Source organism: Bos grunniens, chromosome 5 (genome assembly GCF_055505025.1).
Source record: "Bos grunniens cultivar Pamir isolate PY7600 chromosome 5, Bosgru_T2T1.0, whole genome shotgun sequence".
Lineage (NCBI taxonomy): Eukaryota > Metazoa > Chordata > Mammalia > Artiodactyla > Bovidae > Bos > Bos grunniens.
Genome location: NC_141169.1, coordinates 5,533,767 through 5,559,322, shown reverse-complemented (window position 1 = coordinate 5,559,322; position 25,556 = coordinate 5,533,767). Strand labels below are relative to the sequence as shown.

General features: G+C 37.2%; 1 protein-coding gene across 15 annotated transcripts in view; it reads left to right on the top strand.

Annotated features, from left to right (window-relative positions):
* The window catches only part of CAPS2 (calcyphosine 2), a 50,527-nt gene that overhangs the window by 8,268 nt on the left and 16,703 nt on the right, over positions 1-25,556 (top strand). For 6 of the 15 annotated variants that reach the window (XM_086398701.1, XM_086398703.1, XM_086398704.1 and 3 more), the window contains 6 exons: positions 1,611-1,659; positions 3,263-3,308; positions 4,971-5,141; positions 11,320-11,442; positions 13,731-13,798; positions 18,922-19,041. In XM_086398701.1, coding sequence (XP_086254827.1) covers positions 1,616-1,659; positions 3,263-3,308; positions 4,971-5,141; positions 11,320-11,442; positions 13,731-13,798; positions 18,922-19,041 — 572 coding nt within the window. In that variant the 5' untranslated portion in view covers positions 1,611-1,615. The remainder of the gene's footprint in view (positions 1-1,610; positions 1,660-3,262; positions 3,309-4,970; positions 5,142-11,319; positions 11,443-13,730; positions 13,799-18,921; positions 19,042-25,556) is intronic. The other 9 variants (XM_086398709.1, XM_086398707.1, XM_086398705.1 and 6 more) reach the window with 4 other exon arrangements.

Below are 25,556 nucleotides of genomic sequence, written 5' to 3'. Positions count from 1 at the left end.
AGGATGAGATGGCTGGATGGCATCACTGACTTGATGGACGTGAGTCTGAGTGAACTCCGGGAGCTGGTGATGGACAGGGAGGCTTGGCGTGCTGTGATTCATGGGGTCGCAAAGAGTCGGACAAGACTGAGCGACTGAAATGAACTGAACTGAACTGAACTGATGGCCTCATTATTAGATAGATTTTAATATGTCTGTTAAAACATTTTCTTGGGAATAATAATGATCATGATGACAATGATAACTACAGCTATATTCTATTTAGATCCTCTGTCCACAGAGAACCCCATGGACAGAGGAGTCTGGCAGGCTACAGTCCATGGTGTCACAAAGGGGCAGAGACAACTGATCAACAAACACTCACTTTTCAGTCTTTCCTATATATGAAATTATATTTTAAATTTATTATTAATTAAATAGAATCAATATATTATATTCATTTGTTTTTATTTTATTATTATATATTAAATATATATATACATCCCTTTAGATGATCATCTTGTGACTTTACATTCCTACATTTTAACTATTTATTGGGACAGTACTTAATACAATGCCATATTAAAGTTGATACTGAGCTGAATTTTTCTCTGAGTTTTTCTCATAGTCTGAGTGATGAAGCCCAGTCTTGAATATAATTTCTGTACTTGCTATCAATATAAAAATGATCTATTAGATAATATTTCACAAGTAAGCTGTAAGTGCTTATAAATAAATAATTTCCTGCTTTTATTAACTTTAGCTTTCCGTAAGATTCCTACATAGTTCTTATTCCATGGTGGCTAAGCTCACTCTAATATTCTGGTCTTTGCTTATTTTTTCCCCCCACAGGTACATAAAGATGAAATTTTATTGTCAATATATTGAGACATTTAGTTTTTTAAAAATTTATTTATTTTTAATTGAAGGATAATTACTTTACAGAATTTTGTTGTTTTCTGTCAAACCTCAACATGAATCAGCCATAGATATCCATATATCCCCTCCCTTTGAACCCATTTTTTAGCAATAAAATCAAATATTTACAAACATACACCTGTATATATTTGTCATTTTTTACTTAAATCCTATACTGTTTTCCATTTCCTTTGGGATAAAGTCCAGGCTCCTTAATTTGCATTATAATTTAACAGCTCTGTCCACTACCTCCTCACACTCTGGATTTCAGTCTTTTCTGTCAGCTCTTGCCTGTGGGCATGTGCAGTACAAGTTGTTCCTCCTGGCTGGAGCAGTTTTCTCCCTTCTGTCTTGGTCTGGCTAACTAACTCCTATCTATCCTTCAGAGCTCCATTTAAAGTTTCCTTTTTTATTTTGAAAAAAGCTGCCTCAATTCCCTAGACTAGGTTGGGTGCGCACGCTCTGTGCAGCTGCTCTGTCTCAGTATGTATTTTCCACATTGTCTGAGTGAATGTCTTCCCGAGCAGAGTCCTATGCCGGTTATGGTCCTATCTCTGCATATCAAGCACAGTAGGGATGGGGCTTCCTAAATATTTCTTATGTAAGCTTACTGAGAAAAATTATAATTGGTCTTGTTGCATTGGCACATTGGTTATCTTTTAAAGTATAAATAAATGACACATGCATACTGATTCTAATTTTTTTAATTAAAGCAAAGATGGACCTCAAATCATGTGCTATGGAGGATCCTTGCCTACCTGTGTAAGTTACACTTCTTCACATTTGAACTGTTTTTTGGGTAAAGATGTAAATACACATTGACAAGAAAAAAAAGAAAGAAAAATTACATATATAGCTATGACTGTGAACTACAGAAAAGTTTATAAAAATGTTGATGCCCTGAAAATTATTCTGTCCAAACTGAAGTATTTCCTGTGATAGGATGGTAGGACTAAGGCTAATACTTCTCTTGTTGTTTAATTTTCTTTAGTATTATTTTTATATTTTCCTGAAAATGTTAAAATATTGTTTTATTTAGAAAATTCAGCTAAGAGCACTTATTAAAAAATGTATATAAAATATTGCACTTTTATTGGGATGGTCAAAATGGATTTAATGGGAGGTTATCTGTTCTTTAATCTTATCTTGAGGAATATGATGATTTTATCAGTCTTATTAAAGTGATTTAATTTTGGACTGGAATACATTAATTGTTATATATTTAAAATTTTTGCTTTTTAAAATTTGGAAGGATATGATTTTTATATTCTTTCAAATATTGGGTTGGCCAAAATGTTCATCTGGGTTTTTCTGTAACATCTTATGGAAAAGTCCAAATGAACTTTTTGGTCAATCCAATATATTAGACTACAGGGCTTCTTGGAAAATAGAAATTAAAAAGTAATATATTAACCTGAACTATATAAAAATGACATTTTTATAGATTAACAATGGGCAAATATCAGCAATTTCACGTGTTCCACAAAACAGATACCTATTTGCTCATCCAGACAAAGAACAGAGCTAGGTGTACATGCTAGATACAGTATTGAGTATGTGATGACAGTCAGTTGTTCGCTGGAAAATGGCTAACAACTGGTTTTCTAGACATGTATTATAAGGTTATCATATATTTTACTTGCTAATTATAAATAAAGTTAAGCATATTTTAAGTTGATTATACATTTTCTGTGAAAATATCCATCAGGGGGAATATTGGTTGATACTTTCATTAATTGTAGTGTGACATGAGTGATTTCTTTGCTGAATCAAGTAATAGTTTTGAATACTAGAATAATATGTTCTCAGTTTTTTGTTATTCGCCATGTGACAGTTACAGGGAATACTTTAAGTTTAATATGCACTAGTAACATTTTCTCCACCACGTTTATCAGCCTTGGAAATCAACAAAATAATATATCAAGGCCTGATTCATAACATCTGCCCATATTTGTGTAAATAGTCCCACTGTGGCTGATTTCAGTCTATCACTGAACACAGAGTTGGAAAGATATGCCAGCCCTGTATTGCCATTCAGATATGATAGCTATAAATAACCTCTATAAAGCAAGAAATAGTGAAGTATAGTAAAGCTATTAGGAAGTGAGGAGTTTTGAATATTTATTACCTTTGTTTTTCATATAATTGATGTAATTATAAGTTTACATAATTTTAGTCTTAATAATTCTGTGTTAACAACCTGTGCAAAATATTACTGAATATTTAACAAAAGCCTCTCACAGCTGGTAAGAGCCAGCACACCATTGGCTTCAGTTTACCTGTTTATATAGTAAGATATAGCATATATGACTTGCAACTATTAAAGACTCAGTTAAAAAAATTATGGGATACATATTTCTTTCAGGGTCCCACAACTTGATCTGGGAAGCCTTGTTGACTCTGATGAGGAGGTAATTTTTACTTGGTATTTCATATTATAAACATTTGAACACAGTGCTATAGGTAGCATTTCACTAGGGTCATTTAATTTTAGTTTTTAGGATGATTTACCATATATGCCACTTAGTACAGAACATATTCATTTTAACCCCACAAATTCATCTTTTGGTTTTGGTTGGGTAATACCATGTCACAAACTGTATACTCAGCATCATCTATATGACCTGGTTAGTATTTACTTCCTATTACCAACTTTCAGAAGTACAGCATGCACTTGTCACTCTATTTAATCCATAAATTTCATTACGTTCAATCTCTGTTTTGTTTAGTTTAAATATAGTTAGTGTCTATTAGGATTTCCCTGGTGGCCCAGACGGTACAGAATCTGCCTGCAATACAGAAGACCTGTGTTCGATCCCTGGGTGAGGAAGATCCCCTGGAGAAGGGAATGGCTACCCACTCCAGTGTTCTTGCCTGGAGGATTCCATGGACAGAGGAGCCTGGTAGTCTACAGTCCACAGGGTCCAAAGAGTTGGACACAACTGAATGACTAACACACATGCATAGTGTATATTAGTATCTCAGACAATACTGTTGATGAATTTTACTTTGTTTTACATTTTTGCCTCACATAAGAATGGCATTTTCAAAATGCCTTACAAAACTGGTAAGCTACAGGTTTATACTAATGGCAGAAAATTAGATCAGATGTTGCTAGTTTAACAATGTAAAACTGGTCTCTTGAAACTTGTATGTCTCTTGACATACTTTAGGCTATGAGGATACTATGAAGTAAATAATAACTATTTATTCCAAGCTGTCTCCTTGGGACATATTTATACTTGAAACAATATTAAGGGTTTTATTTCATGTCAGAGCACAAGTTCTGACTAGCAGTCTTTGACCAGGTGGGCTCACTTTTCTGTCTTTGTTAATCTTTTTCCATTCGTGATCTCTGCCATCTTGTCTTGGTTAAATTACATGAAAGTACCTTAATCGGCATCATTTTACAGTTTCCACCCAAAGCTTCTTCTCATTCTTCTCCTGGGGTATAGACTTGGATACAAAATGTTTCAAATAGAAAATGTTGTACTGGCTTTATCCTCCTGTTAGAGTTACTGTCCCTCTCTGGGACAGTATATATTTTCTTACTATTCTTTGTAGGTTTCTCTTATCTCTTGGCTGTGCTACCTTTCATTCCATGGACATGTGGAAGGAAGCCAGATAACACCATAAGACAGAATATTTCAATATTCTAGAAATGGCAACCAGAGCTTCTCAATATGAGTGACCTCCAATTCCAATGACTATTCTGGAAAAAATGTTTTGCAATGGAGGTTTTCTAAGGCAGGAGTAAAATAATCTATCTAAAACTCCTAAGTAGAGAGAAAAGTCTTTCTTTCTTCTCTCTGTTTTAGAACTAGGACTGATCTCCAGCTGTGAAACAAGATACAGGCTTAGGGTATTTGAGGCCAGTGCCCACTCAGGCATGCTGCACCAGCTAAATATTTTAAATATTACCTCTCCTTAGAAAATAGATCATAGTGATCTGTTTCTTAAGCATAACTGCTAAGGTAAATGGTAAATTTGTTTAATGTTAATAAGGAAAATTAATGGTAATTTTGAATTTTTTATTACAATAGCATTCTTTTTCTTTTTACTTCTTGGAGCAGGACAGAATACCTGAAAATTTGCCAGCACCAACAGACAAATATAAACTAAAACATCAGCAATACAAAACTGAAATGACAGGAGGATATAAACAATTCAGTCAGAGAAATGCCGAAAAGGCAAAGTCAAGTATCACACATCAACAGACTCCAAGGAACAAGACAGATGACAAGGTAATGTTCGAGGCTTTACAAAATTTTAATGGAATTTAAAGGAAACAGTGTTTTTATTATAGAAACATCTTTTTGCCTGATTTATCTTGCCGTTAATCATAATAAAGTGTAATGCTACTGCTGCTAAGTCACTTCAGTCATGTCCAACTCTGTGCAACCCCATAGATGGCAGCCCACCAGGTGCCCCCGTCCCTGGGATTCTCCAGGCAAGAACACTGGAGTGGGTTGCCATTTCCTTCTCCAATGCATGAAAGTGAAAAGTGAAAGTGAAGTCGCTCAGTTGTATCCTACTATTCGTGACCCCATGGACTGCAGCCTACCAGGCTCCTCCATCCATGGGATTTTCCAGGCAAGAGTACTGGAGTGGGGTGCCATTGCCTTCTCTGAATAAAGTATAATAGGTAACACTTATTTCTGTGTGCCAGGGACACTCTTTAAGGACTTTATTTAATTAACTAGTTTATTCTTCACAACAACTTTGGTGGGTTATTATCACCATTTTCAGATGTGAAAAATTTAGTCATATGACCTAATCGTCTTTTCTCTGTAGTTTTTCACTTGCCTTGGGTTGGAAATAAGGCAGTATTACATATCTGTTTCTGATGTAGCTGTCTTGAACTCTATTTGTCTCACTTTAAAGACTAAACTTTAAAGTTGAAAAGTGGTTTCAGACTTTCAAGTGACCTTGTTTTATTTTAAAACTGTCATCACTCCATGATTGTTTTCTAGTTGAGTTAAGGAGGTATTTTTAATATCATGAATCGCTAAAGCTGTTATATTTTAATTTAATCTTAATTAAATATAAACTCACCATTCATGAATATAAGAGCAAAGTAAACATAATAAATTTAATGGTGTTTCACAAGCATATCAAAAAGGTGAACCGTGAATTTTAGAAAGGCTTGAAAACATAATTTATGATACTACTGGTCATAAATAAAGAACACTTAGATACAATTCTTCATTCAGTTAACTTTTAATAAGAATAATGTATTTTCAGGGAAGGTTGATAGTTGTATTACTTAGCATTTACTGTTGAGTAAAAAGAATAAGTTGTAAAACCTTTTTAAAATTCAACTTTGACCTTTCTGGTATGCTTGTAAAAGCCATTAAATTTATATATTTACTTTGCTCCTATATTTATGAATCGTCAGTTTATACCTAAATAAGTTGTAAGTAGATGTGCCGTATCAGCTTTTTTTTTCTAATCCATGTAGGGACTATCTGGAACTCACTAAAACCCATGGTATTTAACTAAAAGAGAAACAAAAGTTATGGGACTATTTGGTCTTTTTTATTTTAAAGCTAATTTTCCAGATTCAAACAGATGTACATAAATATAGTATTCTAGTGTCTGTAATAGCAGGTAGGACAATTTCATAACTGTTTAGCATCTGGGTGTGTAGTATCTGTAGGATCTACCATGTGATATTTAGATCACTGTAATAATGTTGGGAAAACAGAATGAAAGTTTCTGTAAGTGCATGCTTTCCTTTTCATGGCAAAACAATTCAAATAGTTTTAAAGAAAAACCTTGATACCCTTGAACACAAGTTCAAACGAGGATGCTTTGTTTACGAGAAGATAAATATTGTTTGTAAATCTTCCCATATGAATAAGGGTTTTATAAATAAAAGCCAGCATTTGCATATGTTCTTTTGGAGAAGATCTTGTTTTACTTTTTTGATTCTTTTAACTTACATATTAGAAGTTTACTATGTCTTTGGTAGTCTTACAAAAAATCCCTGGTTTCTATATATTCTATATATAATAATCTTGTACTTATGGAGTTTGAGCAACTTATCTGATGTCATTTAAAAGTATACTCTTATTGGAACCAAAACTGCTGTATAAATTTGTTGTTAATAAATCCTATTATAATTACATGAATTACCACTGGGATAGTAAATCTCTAGAAATAAAAGAGGTCCCTGATATCTGAAACATAGCCCCTCTTTAAAGCAGGAAGTCACATGCAGATTGATTCTCTTTGCTGATAAAAAAAAAGCTAAAGTTAGATGAATTTAGAATCCAAGACAATAATTAAAGGCTATAGCTACTAATTAAATAGGCTGATACATCAATCAACTGATAATATCAAACAGTAAAATAGTTCCACTCTGCTTGATTCTAAAGGCAAAATTCCTGTGTTGAGTTTTCCTTCCATTTAGTATAAAAGGTGATGAATCTCACTATCAAATTGTTTTACCACCTAAAATGTAAATTTATATATATTTGTGTGGGTACATATATATATTTTTAAAGTAATGAAATACCTTTAAATAAAACACTGAAAATCAAACTTCAATTTTACAGGAAATAATATTAATTCCAAAATTAATATTAATTAATTCTACTTATGTTCAGTTCTGTTCAGTTCAGTTCAGTCTCTCAGTCGTGTCCGACTGTTTGTGACCTCATGAACCACAGCATGCCAGGCATCTCTGTCCATCACCAACTCCCAGAGTCCACCCAAACCCATGTCCATTGAGTCGGTGATGCCATCCAGCCATCTCATCCTCTGTTGTCCCCTTCTCCTCCTGCCCTCAATCTTTCCCAGCATCAGGGTCTTCTCAAATGAGTCAGCTCTTCACATCAGGTGGCAAAAGGATTGGAGTTTCAGCTTCAACATCAGTCCTTCCAATGAACACCCTGGACTGATCTCCTTTAGGATGGACTAGTTGAATGTCCTTGCAGTCCAAGGGACTCTCAAGAGTCTTCTCCAACACCACAGTTCAAAAGCATAAATTCTTCTGCGCTCAGCTTTCTTTATAGACCAACTGTCACATCCATACATGACTACTGGAAAAACCGTAGCCTTGACGAGATGGACCTTTGTTGACAAAGTAATGTCTCTGCTTTTTAATATGTTGTCTAAGTTGATCATAACTTTTCTTCCAAGGAGTAAGTGTCTTTTAATTTCCTGGCTGCAATCACCATCTACAGTGATTTTGGAGCCCAGAAAAATAAAGTCAGCCACTGTTTCCACTGTTTCCCCATCTATTTGCCATGAAGTGATGGGACCAGATGCCATGATCTTCGTTTTATGAATGTTGAGTTTTAAGCCAACTTTTTCACTCTCCTCTTTCACCTTCATCAAGATGCTCTTCAGTTCCTTTTCACTTTCTGTCATAAGGGTGGTGTCATCTGCATATCTGAGGTATTGATATTTCTCCCGGCAATCTTGATTCCAGCTTGTGCTTCTTCCAGCCCAGCATTTCTCAAGATAAACTCTGCATCTAAGTTAAATAAGCAGGGTGACAATATACAGCCTTGATGTACTCCTTTTCCTATTTGGAACCAGTCTGTTGTTCCATGTTCAGTTCTAACTGTTTCTTCCTGACCTGCATACAGGTTTCTCAAGAGGCAGGTCAAGTGGTCTGGTATTCCCATCTCTTGAAGAATTTTCCACAGCTTATTGTGATCCACACAGTCAAAGGCTTTGGCATAGTCAATAAAGCAGAAATAGATGTTTCTCTGGAACTCTATTGCTTTTTTGATGATCCAGTGGATTTTTGCAATTTGATCTCTGGTTCCTCTGCCTTTTCTAAAACCAGCTTGAAAAAATAAATAAATAAATAAATAAATAAAACCAGCTTGAATCTCTGGAAGTTCACGGTTCACGTATTGCTGAAGCCTGGCTTGGAGAATTTTGAACATTACTAGCATGTGATCGTTGCACGTATACCTTTTTTCACCAACTCTATAAAAAGACAAAACACCTACTAATTCATTCATTGTTCATTCTTTCAAAAATAGTTCTCTAATGTTTCACGATATGCAAGGTACCTTTCCAGGCACTGATAATAAGTCAGTGACTAAAACAGACAAGTATCCCTGCTCTTGCAGAAAAAAAAAAGAATAAATGAATGAATCAGTTGGGTAGCCATTCCCTTCTGCAGAGGATCTTCCTGACCCAGAGATGTAACCCGAATCTCCTGCATTGCAGGCAGATTCTTTATCTTCTGAGCCACCAGGAAGTCCTCTAATATGATAGATGATGATAAAAACTATGAGTAAAGGAAACTTGGAAAGCCAAGGTTGGGGTTGTAGTTTGTACAGGATCATCAGAGAAGATCTTTTCCATAAGGTAGCATTTTAGGGCACATTCAAAAGGGGTAAGAGGTAAGCCAGTTAGAAGAAACTCTTAGTGTCATGAAGTAGGAGTGGGCATGGAGTATTTAAGAAATATTAAGAGCAGTGTGATGAGGGAGAAGAGCAAGGGAGAGGTGGGAGGAGATTTTTTCAGTGAGTTAAAGGGAAGCGGAGGCTGGGAGGCAGATCAGAGAGGTCTTGTAGACCACTTCAGGACTTTACTTTCTATTCCGTTTTGTTGAGAATGGGTTTTACTGTGGAGGCTATCCCAATAATCCAGGCAAGAGATAAGGATGCCTGCTTGGACCCAGGTGGTTGCAGCAGATTTGGATAAGAACTGGTCACAACGAGAACTTCGATTCTAGACAGTTTCTGAAGGTAAGGCTCAGAATATTTGGTGATGGATTGGTTTTAGGCTTGAGAGAAAGGAAAGATGAAAGATGACGCTAAGGCTTTTTGAGTTGAGCAATTCAAAGGGTGCATTTTTCATTAACTGGAGTGGGGGATATCACAGTGAAGTCTGATTTGGGGAGGTTAAATCTGAGATGCCAAGTGGAAATGCCACAGTTTCCCTTGGGTAAAAGACTGAAAACAAGTTGAAACAAAGTAAGATGCTTTTGAAAGTTTCCTCCAACCTGTACTTAATGCAGAACCTGGCTTATACTGAAACATGTCTGTTAATTTAATCTTTCTTAAATTTACCTTATATGTTAAACATCTTTTTGGTGAGTGTCAAATCACTACTTAGGAAAAACAGATATTAGTGGGTAAATAAATAAAATTATAAAGTATCCTCATAAATTTATTTCCCAATAGTACACACTTACAATTCATTATTCACTCATTGGATACAGTGCCAACCTCATGTGGTCCTGCTCTGGCACCAGGGATCCTGCAATGAAAAAGACAGACAAGGTTGCTGCCCTCATGGAACTTACAACAGGAGAGGCAGGCAACAGATCATAAACAAATGTATAATAAAGTTTCATGTAGCAATCGAAGGTCATGGAGACAGCGAAGACTATGAAGATGAAATGTGACCTTTCAAGGAAAATCTGAAGTAAGAACAAGCCCTGGGGAGATACACTTGTAATCTATTACATTTTTGATAAGTTGTCATCCTATTGGAGCATTATATTTTCTTAAGCTCATATAAACACATCTAGTATTCAGAGAAAAATTTAGCATTTACCTCTTTAGAATGTTGTTAAAAGTTCAGAAATAGCAGACATAAAACCGATGAATCACCAAAGCAGTAATTAGTAAAAGTTTTGTGTACACACCAAACGGTCAGTTCTTGAACTGGAAGTACTCAAATTACACATGGAAAGAGACCCAGGGAGCTATTGTTATAAAGCAGCTTACATAGTGTGGCAGCAGTGCCTGTTGATGCCTCACAGTGATTGGTTTTAATACCAGAATTTTCTTAAATGATAAGGGATGGGTTAGTGGTTACTTCATATCAGTTTGGGGGAACAGTGTAAGTTTCACTTATGATTTCTAGAGACATAAGCAGGAAGTAACCCTGGTCAAGTTAGTCTCACTTGTCTCGTAAAATAAGCTAAATTAAGCTTTGCTTGTATGACTAAACTGGTATTGTCTGCTCAGGGAATTTTTAAGGCTGGTTTCTGTTTGTGTTTGATTTTAACAATCTCAAAGGATACACCCATATATTAGTATCATTTTACTTGTGAACTTAGCTTTATAAATGAATGACATGCCCATATTTATAAACTTTACAAAGACTCAAATGGACAATTATAGTTATAATAGTTGCTATTTTTTTTGTAATGCTTACTATATGTCAGGTACTTCTGAAATGTGTTGCCCATATATCACCTCATTTAATCATTTTTTGGAGTACAAAACAGTTACCAATTAATTGCCATTTTACTTATGAGTAAACTGAGGCACAGAGATGTCATCTAGCTACAAAGTGGGAGAGCTGGATTCAATAGGCGGTCTGATTATCAGAGCCTATACTCTTAATCTGATGTATCCAGTCATTGTTTTATTCTTTATATTGTTAAAAGCAAATGTTCTAAGCATGCATATGAGGGCTCACTCATTGCTTCACATCCAGTGTGTACAAGGTGCAGAAGCCATCACAGGTGATCTGACAACTCTGGACAGGAAAGCCCTGCTACAGCTGGGTTATGCAGCCAACCCTCACATTCTCCAACGGAGTACAGGAAAATCTGATGCTGTAAGTTATTGGTACTTTTACTGATTTGATAAACCGTTTAAGATAATTTGCCCTCCGAAGTTTTGCAGCCTTAAATTTGAAGAAATGATTCCAACAGTTGAAGTTGGACTGAGGTGAATAGTCATTAATACGCCAGGTTCAGCCCTCACTCCTACCATGGATTGACGTTTGGTATGTTTACTGTGGAAAAGTCATCTTCCATCTCTGGAAGTGTGTAAAAATTTGGTTGACACTGTTCAGAATGTTAACTGACCACGATGACAGTGGGCTAATCCGGTATCACCCCTTTCCCCACAAAGAAGTAGCTGGATAATCTTTTTGTTTTGAAAATCATAAGCTAATAAAACTGAAGGGCAGGGATAATGTAATTTTTCTTTAGGAAAAGGGAAACAAAGCCCTAGTCTCAATGTTAACTTTATACTTTTTACAAAATGAATGAGATTTCTTAATGAGTATTACTTAGACTAGTTATTGTACAAATAGATAATTATAGCATTTCTATAGTGTCCTGGAGTATGCAGACCAAGCTGCTTGGAGTTGGAGGCCATTGGCTCCCTAGACACCCCCAGGTGATTAATACCTCAGGTACACCTGTAATTGATTGATGGGCTATCAATGTGTGTTGGCTTAAAATTGAGAAAATTCTGCTTTAGATAGCCTAAATAATAATAAAGCAATGTGGATTTAGCTAGATACATTATCATTGAGTGGATATTCAAAATAGATTTTATTTGGATAGCAATCATTCTGAATCAATCCATTCTGAACTGACAGCAAGATGTAATCAATCTCTGGGCCAGGTGGACTGATTTTCTGCAGATGTCCCAAGTTGGTAATTTGTTTGTTTATTAAAAATCACATGTACATTATTTTATATGCATTATTATATAGATGTTTATGCTTATTATATAGATGTTTATGCTTATTATATAAATGTTTATGCTTAATAGAAAAAGGAGTATTACCAGGGTTATAGAAAAATTAAAAAATGTTCCTTGCAAAGTTGTGTCCCAGACAAGGCTTATTTTGGTATATTTCTAAAGTATACTCTTTTGGGGCTTCCCTGGTGGCTCAGACAGTACAGAATCTGCCTGCAGTGCAGAAGTCCCTGGTTTGATCCCTGGGTTGAGAAGATCCCCTAAAAAGGTAATGGCAACCCACTCCAGTATTCTTGCCTGGAGAATTGCATGGATGGAAGAGACTGGCAGTCTACAGTTCGCAGTGTCGCAAAGAGTCAGACGTGACTGAGCAACTTTCATTTTTCACTAAAGTTGTACTTGATTGGATGTTACTAAATACATAAGGCCTTTGGCTACTGCTCTTAGTATAATCCAGAGCCATATAGGTGTTTGTGGATTTCTTTTCCCATTCAGTTACTTTCTAAGTGGCATCATATCTTAATTCACCATTAAGCACATTTTACTCTATTGTGGTAGCACCCCTGTATCAATCCTTTAAAAGAGATATTTTACATGAGTAAATTTTGAATGCATGTGAAATTAGTACCAATTTACTTTTTAAATGTGGGTGGAAACTTTTCAACTTAGTTTTTAACTAAATGAACAACAGAAGCAGTGAACCTGTGGTTTTTATGTCCATCTCTTCCACTTTGTCATTTTTCAGTTGCATTTGTGTGATTTCTGCTTCTAATCTGCCTTCTGTTTACACAGCTCTCTAAGTCAATGTGCCTGAGGGTGGTTCTGACTTTTCCTCCAAAGTATAAGTCACTGTAAATGTCAGCACCCAGGGTGCATGTTCTCCATGGACTCTATACTCATCAATGTCACCTCTCTCGCTTGCTTTTGGGTTTTACATCCATTGTCTGACTGATATGGAAATCACTGATGATTTCCACCAAACTTTAATGGCATTACATTTTAGCAAATAAATGTATTTTTAGATTAAATAATTGGAATTCAAATTTATTAATGATGATATGAATGTGCTTAGTCTCTCAGTCATGTCCAACTCTTTGCAGCCCCATAGACAGTAGCCTGCAAGGCTCCTCTGTCACGGGATTTCTCAGGCAAGAATACTGGGGCAGGTTGCCATTTCCTTCTCCATGGGATCTTCTGACCCAGGGATCAAAGCCGCATCTCCTGTGTCTCCTGTGTTGCAGGCAGATTTTTTCCCGGCTGAGCCACTGGGGAAGCCATTGGGAAAAGATGATATGGTAATCTCTAAGAAAGAAATTGGAAATGTTTAATTTATGTTTTAGGACTCTTGTGTTAACTATAGTATTGTTCTGCTTTATGGACAATGGCGTTTTCTTCATTTTCTCTTCTCAGGATGTTGTGGCTGCAGAGAAGAAGAAACAGATGGTTGCAGAGCAAGTGATGATAGACCACTTATCCAGGCAAGCGTTAATAGAGATCCATTCAGAAAGCATTCACTACATTTCCTTTTTATTTTATTTTATTTTTTTATCTTTATTTTTTTAAATTTATTTTATTTTTAAACTTTACAATATTGTATTGGTTTTGCCAAATATCAAAATGAATCCGCCACAGGTCTCCCTCCTCCCTCCCCTACATTTCCTTTTTATACATGACATCTGCATTGGAATGGTCAACTCAGAGGTTTCCATACTTTCTCTGTTTACTGCACTTTTTTTTCCCACCAGACTCCTTGCCCAACAGAAATACTTCACAGTTCTATTTACTAAGTATTTTTTGTCTAAATAGCTTAGTAAATATTTTCTTCCTAATAACTTAATGGTCATCTGAAAAAATAATACAAATTGAAAAAATGTTTTTATTTCCTTCATAAATATGCAGCTACTCACTATGCACTTCTTGGATGACAAATAATCTCTCAAATCTTAGGATTGGATGGAATGCTGCCACTCTCACTTTCTAGCCCACCTGGCCCCTGCTTTTTATCACAGCAACTGTAGAAAAGCCAGTTTTGCAAAGATGTAATATCATTCATTGACGGCGTGTAATGTGGTGTTTTGCTGAAGCTGTGAATTACTTGGAGCTAGTAGTTTTTGTGGTATGCCACAATAATGAAGTATCACTATTTCCCTCAAAAACTAAACATGTCCAGCGGTGTTCCTTTGACTTCCCTGTGACACCCGAGTGTGACTCAGTGCACTTTGGGAACTGTGGGATTGTCAAGAGTTCTAAAGCCTAACGTAAAGTTTCACAACCCTTAGAAAACTAGATAAAGTTTCAATACCTGCTGTGCTAAATTGCATGAATATGTAAGTAATGCAGGATTTCAGAAGAGGCTAGGATAGTCTAGGAAGTCTTCACAGCAGAGATAAGACTCAAATTTAGCTTTGAAAAAGTTAACTACTTAGTTGGTTGGCAGAGAGAAAGAATGATAGTCTATATACCTGTTTCTTAGTTAATTTTTTGACACAGTTTTGTTACAGTCTTCAGTATTTGCCCTTTTATTACCTCATGAACTGACTTTACATTTTTACTCCCAAAATGCCACCGCAGTGTCTCTTCATAAGATAACTGCTGCTGCTGCTGCTGACTCGCTTCAGTTGTGTCCGACTCTGTGTGACCCCATAGATGGCAACCCACTAGGCTCCCCCGTCCCGGGGATTCTCCAGGCAAGAACACTGGAGTACATTGCATTTCCTTCTAGTGGCGTCCATATTGCTGGGTTAATGGCAATTACCTATTTCTCAGTTACTCAACCCATCAGTGCCATATACAGGGTTGAGTACTTTCTTCCCTGTAAAGCACTTTTTTTTCCCTCCCTTGGCTTCTGGCATACCACACATGGCTGGTTTACCCTCCTACTTTCCAACCCTCAGCCTCCTGTCTTAGTTCGTCTTCACCTCTCCTATCTTTATACACAGGAATACACAAGGACTTCTACTTCTTGGAGTTCTCCTTTTACTTTCTAGGTGATTTCATCCAGTATCGGGTCTTCAGTAACCATCTATATGCTGATGCAGCCGTAATCCAAATCCCAAAGTAACGTTGGAAAATGTTACTTTGGTTTCTGAAAGCTGTTCTTTTTCATTCCCTTATTATGAAATCCTCTTTAGTTTTCTTCCATGGCAACAATATTCTTCAAGTTCAGTCCGTCAGTTTAGTCACTCAGTCATGTCCAACTCTTTGCAACCCCACGGACTGCAGCACGCCAGGCTTCCCTATCCATCATCAACTCCCAGAGCTTACTCAAACTCATGTCCATCGAGTCAGTGATGCCACCCAACATTCTGATCCTCTGTCGTCCCCTTCTCCTCCTGCCTTCGATCTTTACCAGCATCAGAGTCTTTTCTAAGCAGTCAGTTCTTCACATCAAGGCGCTAAAGTATTGGAGTTTCAGCTTCAGCATCAGTCCTTCCAGTGAATATTCAGGACTGATTTCCTTTAGAATTGACTGATTTGATTTCCTTGCAGTCCTAGGGACTCTCAAGAGTCTTCTCCAACATCACAGTTCAAAAGCATCAATTCTTTGGCACTCAGCTTTCTTTATAGTCCAACTCACATCCATACATGACTACTGGAAAAACCATAGCTTTGACTACACAGATGTTTGTTGGCAAAGTAATGTCTCTGCTTTTTAATATGCTGTCTAGGTTGTCATAGCTTTTCTTCCAAGGAGAAGTGTCTTTTAATTTCATGGCTGGGTCACCATCTGCAGTGATTTTTGAGCCCCCCAAAATAAAGTCTTTCACTGTTTCCATGGTTGCCCCATCTATTTGCCATGAAGTGATGGGACTGGATGCCATGATCTTAGTTTTCTGAATGTTGAGTTTTAAGCCAACTTTTTCACACTACTCTTTCACTATCATCAAGAGGCTCTTCAGTTCTTCTTCGCTCTCTGCCATAAGGGTGGTGTCATCTGCATATCTGAGGTGGTTGATATTTCTTCTGGCAATCTTGATTCCATCTTGTGCTTCATCCAGCCCAGCATTTCTCATAAGGTACTATGCATCTAAGTTAAATAAGCACGGTGACAATATATAGCCTTGACGTACTCCTTTTCCGATTTGGAACTAGTCTGTTGTTCCGTGTCCAGTTCTAACTGTTGCTTCTTGACCTGCATACAGGTTTCTCAGGAGACAGGTCAGGTGGTCTGGTCTTCCCATCTCTTGAAGAATTTTCTGCAGTTTATTGTTATCCACACAGTCAAAGGCTTTAGCATAGTCAATAAAGCAGAAGTAGATTTTTTTCTGGAATTCTCTTGCTTTTTCGATGATCTATCAAATGTTGGCAATTTGATCTCTGGATCCTCTGCCTTTTCTAAAACCAGCTTGAATATCTGGAAGTTCATGGTTCACGTATTGCTGAAGCCTGGCTTGGAGAATTTTGAGCATGACTTTACTAGTGTGTGAGATAAGTGCAACTGTGCGGTAGTTTGAGCATTATTTGGCATTGCCTTTCTTTGGGATTGGTGAAAACTGACCTTCTCCAGTCCTATGAACACTGCTGAGTTTTCCAAATTTGCTGGCATATTGAGTGCAGCACTTTCATAGCACCATCTTTCAGGATTTGAAATAGCTCAACTGGAATTCCGTCACCTCCACTAGCTTTGTTCATAGTGATGCTTCCTCTGGTCCACTTGCCTTCACATTCCAGGATGTCTGGCTCTAGGTTAGTGATCACACCATCCTAGTTATCTGGGTCATGAAGATCTTTTTTGTATAGTTCTTCTGTGTATTCTTGCCACCTCTTCTTAATGTCTTCTGCTTCTGTTAGGTCCATATACATTTCTGTCCTTTATTGTGCCCATCTTTGCATGAGAAGTTGCCTTGGTATCTCTAATTTTCTTGAAGAGATTTCTAGTCTTTCCTATTCTAGTGTTTCCCTCTGTTTCTTTGCACTGATCATTGAGGAAGGCTTTCTTATCTCTTCTTTCTATTCTTTGAACTCTACATTCAGATGGGTATGTCTTTTTCTCCTTTGCCTTTTGCATCTTTTCTTTTCTCAGCTATTTGTAATAATTCTTCAAGTTATTTAGGCTTAAAATCTTGTTAATGCCTTTAATCCTTCTCTTTCACTCAAATCCTATATGCAGTTCATTGGCAAACTCAGGTCTACCATCAAAATAAATTTATCCCCCTCTGCTGCCACCCTTCCTGTTCACCCTGTCATTTCCTGTCTCCTGGATTATTTCACACACTTTCTAATTGGACTCATTGTACCTGCATTTGCCCCTAATTGGTCTATTCTCAACCTAGCAGCCAGTGAGTCCATTAAAAACATAAGCCACATCAAACCTTCCAGTAACATCCATGTCAATCAGAATAAAATCTGTAAGACCTATATATCGGTTGCTTCCCAGGTGGCTCAGTGGGTGAAGAATCTGTTGCCGTGCAGGAGACGGAGGACACAGGGTTCAGTCCCTGTGTCGGGAAGATCCACTGGAAGAGGAAAAGGCAACCCATGCCAGTATTCTTGCCAGGAGACCCCTATGCACAGAGGAGCCTTGTGGGCTACAGTCCGTGGGGTTGCAGAGTCAGACATGACTGAAGTGACCGAGTATGCACATGTATTGGTTACCTATCACTATAAAACCTAGTAGCTTAAAACAGTAGTCATTAATTAATGCTCATGTGTCTTCAGGTCAGCTGTCCAGGCTAGACTTGGCTGAGTAGCTATTACTTTTCACTTAGTTTGGCCCATTATATATGACCAAAAGCAGTGGGCTTAATTCTGAGTTTAATCCTTAAAAAACCTCATGTTTCCATTTGCCTTTTTGTGCTTCTGCCATCTTTGTTAGCTTGGTTAACCCACTTGTTCTCAAAAGGAAAGTCCTTCCCTACATGCAGCTGGACCACTTAGCCACAATTATCCTAGATGAACAGATTCCCAAACCACCCACACTTGCACGAATTAGTTCAGGTCAGACCAGCAGAGCCATCCGCTGCCAAAGCATTTCCAATGGCTAAACTTAAAGCCAAAGAAAGTATACTACCATTATAATGAGGGCACGCCAAGGGTGTGAATCAGGAGTGCTAAAAAACTGGGATCAGTAGCAGATTCTCCCCAATCCCTGCATGTTTTGCCCACCATTAGACCCTGGACCCCTTTTCCTACTTCTCTCGTTTACTCTGCTTTGCCATCTGGCTTCCTCCCTTCTAAAACATACCAGAGTCACTGATGTCTCAGGTACTTTGCATTTATTTTCCCTTTCGCTTGGAATGCTTCCTCCCCACCCCAGAAATCCATATGGTTGCTTACATACTTCCTGTCTTTTATTCAGAAGTCGTCGGCACAGTGTCTTTTTGTTTAAAGAATAGTAAGAGAAAGACCTGAAGCTCCAAATCCTCTCAGAAATTTCGATTTATTTTTAGATAATACTTATGGAAAAAGAGATAAGAATATTCACTTGTATGATGTTTTTAATTATTAAATTTGTTCATTTAATATCTGATAGATCATTCATTCTGCCAGTAGTATAAATTGGCATTTGTATATGGGTTTTTCCAACTGCTTATAAATATGTGAATACTAGAGCATTTCATTATAATATTTAATTGTCAGACTGTTGTGTTTTCCTGTATAGGGCTGTAATCAGTGATCCAGAGCAAAATTTAACCTCTGAGAAGCAAGAAATTTCTCATATCCTTCCAGATTCAAAGCTGGCACCTATTCGACTTAGGAAAAGAACACTGCATGAAACGAAGTAAGAAGGCTTTTATATAAAATAAGGATGTAGTATGTTATATTTTTCAAATGTACTTTTGTATCTAATGGAAATTTTTTCCTTTGTGTTTTTATCTTTTCTGTATAAAGGAAAGTGGAATTTTTGGAGTTCAGATCCCAGTTCTGTCACTTTAAGATACTGGGATAAACTTTGCCCTCCAGATCTTCTATTTATAATTTAGGAGTGACAGCCAGAAACTCAGGCAGCAATACATGTGAAAAGACACAATGTAGTAACTGAGACATCTGTATATGCACAATATATACTGGCTGAATTTCTATGACATAATATATTCAAAATTAGTATTTTTTAAAAAATATTACTTTTTGCCTTTTACTTTTATGAAGTACAAAGTACTTGGTTTGGTATGGATTTTTATAGTTCGCTGGTGCAGTCCACTGAAAGTTCTCACCAACTTCACCGATAATTGACATTTAGCCTCAGATTTAATAGAATAGAGAACCCACCAGTTCTTAGAGCAGTTTTTTAATATTTTCAGATTGGTATAATTGTCAGTACTTTCTTATAACTTCCCTGGTGACTCAGAGGTTAAAGCGTCTGCCTGCAAGGCCGGAGACCCGGGTTCAATCCCTGGGTCAGGAAGATCCCCTAGAGAAGGAAATGGCAACCCACTCCAGTATTCTTGCCTGGAGAATCCCATGGATGGAGGAGCCTGGTAGATTACAGTCCACGGGGTTGCAAAGAGTTGGACACGACTGAGTGACTTCACTTTCACTTTCACTTTCTTATAACTTAGGTCTTTTTGTCTCATTCTTATCTTATTTCTAGAAGCCTTATCTTATTTTCTAGAAGTTTCCATACCTTTAAATATTTGAAGGTATCATGCGTTAATTTCCTATTGCTGCTGTAACAGATTACCACAAATAGTATTTTTGAAACGACACACATTTATTCTCTTCCACTTCTGGAGTTCAGAAATCTACAATCAAGGTGCTGACAGGACTGCATTCCTTCCAGAAGCTTTGGGGAAGAATCGCTTCTTTGCCTTTTTCAGTGTCTAGGGGCTGCCTTTGTTCCTTGGCTTGTGGTCCCTCCACCATCTTCAAAGCAGAGGAGTGTTATTACTTTGCTGTTCCTCTTCTGAGGTATCACGTATCCTTCTGCTCTCCTTTTATAAAACACTTGTGATTGCACTGAACCTACCTGTATAATCCTGGTTAATCTTCTCATCTCCAGATCTTTAACTTAATCACATTTGCAAAGTCCCTGTTATCATGTGTAAATTAATTAATGTGACCTGAAGATTAGGATATGAGTATCTTTCAGGGGCCATCACTCAGCTACCATATGTCTAAACTTGTCTTTCTTAAAGTAAACTTTTATAGAGATAAAACATTCATTCACAAAGTTTACACATTTTAAATGTACAGCATAGGAATTTTCACAAACTGAACAAAACTTATGCCTTATTCCTAGACCAAGAAACAGGTCAGCACCCCAGAAACCATTGCTGCCCCTCAGTTACTTCCCAGCTCCTCTGCCGCCCCAGGTTAGCCTCTCCATCCTAACATTGTAGATTGCTATTGTCTGGTTATGAATTTACATGAACTCACAAAACTTGGACTCTGAGTCTGAATTCTTTTGCTTAATGTTACGTTTGCAAGTTTAATCTGTGTTATTTGTAGTTGTCCCTTATCCTGCTTACTGTACAGTATTTTATTGTATAAATATACCACAGTTTGTTTACTCACAGCTGTTGGTGGACATTTGGCAGTTTGTGGATAGTGCTGCCATAAACTTTAGTGCATGCCTTCTGATGAGCATATGTACTCATTTCTGCTCAGTACTCACTTTGAAGTGGAATTGCTGGCCCATCTACTATGCATATGTTCAGCTTTAAAGAATACTGTCAAATAGTCTTCCAAAGTGGTTGCTACAATTAAAACTCCCACCAGTAGCAGTAAGAAGGTGCTAGTGGCACCGTATCTTTACAAGATACTGGTAACTATCTATATTTTTCATTTTAGTTCCTCTTATGGGTATCAGTCAGTTCAGTCACTCAGTCCTGTCCGACTGTTTGTGACCCCATGGACTGCAGCATGTTAGGCTTCCCTCTCCATCACAACTCCTGGAGCTTGCTCAAATCCATGCTCATTGGGTTGGTGATACCATCCAACCATCTCATCCTCCGTTGTCCCCTTCTCCTCCTGCCTTTGATCTTTACCAGCATCAGGATCTTTTCTAAGCAGTCAGTTCTTCACATCAGGTGGCCAGAGTATCGGAGTTTCAGCTTCAGCATTAGTCCTTAGTGAATATTCAGGACTGATTTCCTTTAGGATGGACTGGTTGGATCTCCTTGCAGTCCAAGGGACTGTCAAGAGTCTTCTCCAACACCACAGTTCAAAAGCATCAATTCTTAAGTGCTCAGCTTTCTTTATAGTCCAAGTCTCACATCTATACATGACTACTGGAAAAACCATAGATTTGACTAGATGGACCTTTGTTGGCAAAGTAATGTCTCTGCTTTTTAATATGCTGTCTAGGTGGGTCATAGCTTTTCTTCCAAGGAGCAAAAGCGTCTTTTAATTTCATGGCTGCAGTCACCATCTGCAGTGATTTTGGAGTCCTCCAAAATAAATTCTGTCACTGTTTCCATTGTTTCCCCATCTACTTGCTATAAAGAGATGGCACCAGGTGCCATGATCTTAGTTTTCTGAATGTTGAGTTTTAAGCCAACTTTTTCACTCTCCTCTTATACTTTCATCAAGAGGATCTTTAGTTCTTCACTTTCTGCCATAAGGTTGGTGTCATCTGCATATCTGAGGTTATTGATATTTCTCCCAGCAATCTTGATTCCAGCTTGTGCTTCTTCCAGCCCAGCATTTCTCATGATGTACTCTACATATAAGTTAAATAAGCAGGGTGACAATATACAGCCTTGACGTACTCCTTTTCCTATTTGGAACCAGTCTGTTGTTCCATGTCCAGTTCTAACTGTTGCTTCTTGACCTGCATACAGATTTCTCAGGAGACAGGTCAGGTGGTCTGGTATTCCCATCTCTTTTTTAATTAATTAATTTTTATTGGTTTTGCCATACATCAACATGAATCAACCACAGGTATACACGTGTTCCCCATCCTGAACCCCCCCCCCCACCTCCCTCCCCGTACCATCCCTCTGGGTCATACCAGTGCACCAGCCCCAAGCATCCTGTATCCTGCATAGAACCTGGACTGGCAATTCGTTTCTTATATTATACATGTTTCAATGCCATTTTCCCAAATCATCCCACCCTCTCCCTCTCCCACAGAGTCCAAAAGACTATCCTATGCATCTGTGTCTCTTTTGCTCTCTCGCATACAGGGTTATCGTTACCGTCTTTCTAAATTCCATATATATGCATTAGTATACTGTATTGGTATTTTTCTTTCTGGCTTACTTCACTCTGTATAATAGGCTCCAGTTTCATCCACCTCATTAGAACTGATTCAATATTCTTTTTAATGGCTGAGTAATACTCCATTGTGTATATGTACCACAGCTTTCTTATCCATTCGTCTGCTGATGGACATCTAGGTTGTTTCCATGTCCTGGCTATTATAAACAGTGCTGTGATGAACACTGGGGTACACGTGTCTCTTTCAATTCTGGTTTCCTTGATGTGTATGCCCAGCAGTGGGATTGCTGGGTCATAAGGCAGTTCTATTTCCAGTTTTTTAAGGAATCTCCAGATTGTTTGCCATAGTGGCTATACTAGTTTGCATTCCTACCAACAGTGTAAGAGGGTTCCCTTTTCTCCACACCCTCTCCAGCATTTATTGCTTATAGACTTTTGGATCTCAGCCTTTCTGACTGGCATGAAATGGTACCTCATTTTGGTTTTGATTTGCATTTCTCTGATAATGAGTGATGTTGAGCATCTTTTCATGTGTTTGTTAGCCATCTGTATGTATTCTTTGGAGAAATGTCTATTTAGTTCTTTGGCCCATTTTTTGATTGGGTCGTTTATTTTTCTTGTATTGAACTGCAGGAGTTGCTTATATATTTTTGGTATTAGTTGTTTGTCAGTTGCTTCATTTGCTATTATTTTCTCCCATTCTGAAGGCTGTCTTTTCACCTTGCTTATAGTTTCCTTTGTTATGCAGAAGCTTTTAATTTTAATTAGGTCCCATTTGTTTATTTTTGCTTTTATTTCCAGTATTCTGGGAGGTTAGTCATAGAGGATCCTGCTGTGATTTATGTCGGAGAGTGTTTTGCTTATGTTTTCCTCTAGGAGTTTTATAGTTTCTGGTCTTACGTTTAGATCTTTAATCCGTCTTGAGTTTATTTTTGTGTATAGTGTTAGAAAGTGTTCTAGTTTCATTCTTTTACAAGTGGCTGACCAGTTTTCCCAGCACCACTTGTTAAAGAGATTGTCTTTTCTCCATTGTATATTCTTGCCTCCTTTGTCAAAGATAAGGTGTCCATATGTGCATGGATTTATCTCTGGGCTTTCTATTTTGTTCCATTGATCTATATTTCTGTCTTTGTGCCAGTACCATACTGTCTTGATGACTGTGGCTTTGTAGTAGAGCCTGAAGTCAGGCAGGTTGATTTCCCCAGTTCCATTCTTCTTTCTCAAGATTGCTTTGGCTATTTGAGTTTTTTTGTATTTCCATACAAATTGTGAAATTATTTGTTCTAGCTCTGTGAAATATACCGTTGGTAGCTTGATAGGGATTGCATTGAATCTATAAATTGCTTTGGGTAGTATACTCATTTTCACTATATTGATTCTTCCCATCTCTAAGAATTTTCCACAGTCTGTTCTGATCCACACAGTCAAAGGCTTTGCCATGGTCAATAAAGCAGACATAGATGTTTCCTGGAACTCTCTTGCTTTTTTGATGATCCAACGGATGTTGGCAATTTGATCTCTGGTTCTTCTGCCTTTTCTAAATCTAGCTTGAACATCTGGAAGTTCATGGTTTATGTACCGTTGAAGCCTGGCTTGGAGAATTTTGAGCATTACTTTGCTAGCTTGTGAGATGAGTGCAATTGTGCAGTAGTTTGAACATAGGTATATACTGGTGATTTTATGGGTATATATTGGTGATTTTCACTTACAGTTCACTAAAGACTAATGATGTTGAGCACTTTTGCATAGGTACGTTCATCACCTGGGTATCCTCTTATAGGATAGTCTATATAGTCCCTTCCAGTCTATTGGGTTATCTTTTCATATTGATTTGTGGAACTTACTTACATATTCTAGTTATAAGTCCTTTTTCAGCTATATTTGTTGGACGTGTCTTTTCCTATCCTCTGATCACCTTTTCATTCTCTTGATCATGTTTTTTGATGAACAAAAGTTGCTAAATTTATTGTAGACCAGTTTACCAATCTCTCCATTTATTGTTAGTGTCCCTGTATCTTCTTTATGAAATCTCTTCCTACCACCAACTTGTTATCTCTCTGACTTGTATTGCCACTTATGTCATATATGAAGTTGTTAGAAATGTATGGTTGGTTTCTAGGTTGTTGTTCTTGTTGTTGTTTTCAGTCTCATCTACCTGTTACACATCCCTGTACCAGAATTATCCTGTCTTAATTAGTACTGTTATATATTAAATATTTAAAGCTTGTTTAGCTTTAGTATTGTCTTGGCACACTTTGGCTCCTTCCTCTTTGATATAAGTTTTAAATTTAGCTAGTCTAGTTCTACAAAAAATCCTGTGGGGGCTTGATTAGAATTATTGGGCTTAACTGCCCTTAGTCTTATTCCCAAAGGAAGAAGAGGAGAAAATTCTGCTCCATAGAGTGGGAAGCAGCCATTGGCACGTATAGTATAGGCCTTCCTCCCCTCTTGTTCCTTGACCCAGATGTCTGCAGAAGTACACATTCTGTCCTGTGCACTGAGCTTTACAGGGTGCTTCCCCAGTGGGAATAAGTGGGTTAGTCTATTTAATTCTAATGTTAAGGACTTAGCTTGTTGTTGCTACATTTCTAAACCATGGTTTCCAACTGCTTTAGCAATAAGAAAATTTATATGTGAGTCTTCATCCGCCTGATTCTTATTCCTCTATTGGTTGAGAACTTGGAGAAGTATTGGTGCTATGTATCGGATACTGAAAACTCCAACATGGAACTTCCCATTTTGTAATATAAATGCCTATTTTTTTTTTTTTTTTTGTATTTTCAAGAAAACTAGAATCCTTAAAACTGTTATTTCAATCTATCACTGTTAAACTGAGTTCTGTTTACCTTGAGAAGCAATATAATGTAATGGTTATGAGAAATTTTTTTTTCTTTTTTTGGCTATGCCATGTGCTAACTGTTTAACTGTATAAACCTTATTTTTAGAATGGGAATAATAACACTTACTTCATTGAGTTACTACAAGCATTAAATGAACCAATACACATTAAAAAGATTTTAACACAGACTAGTGTCTAGGAAGTTCTTAATAAATAGTAGCTAGTATTATTATTGCTTTTATTTTCTCAGCATTTAGAACTGTTTCAGGCACATAGTGGGCATTCAATGAACACAT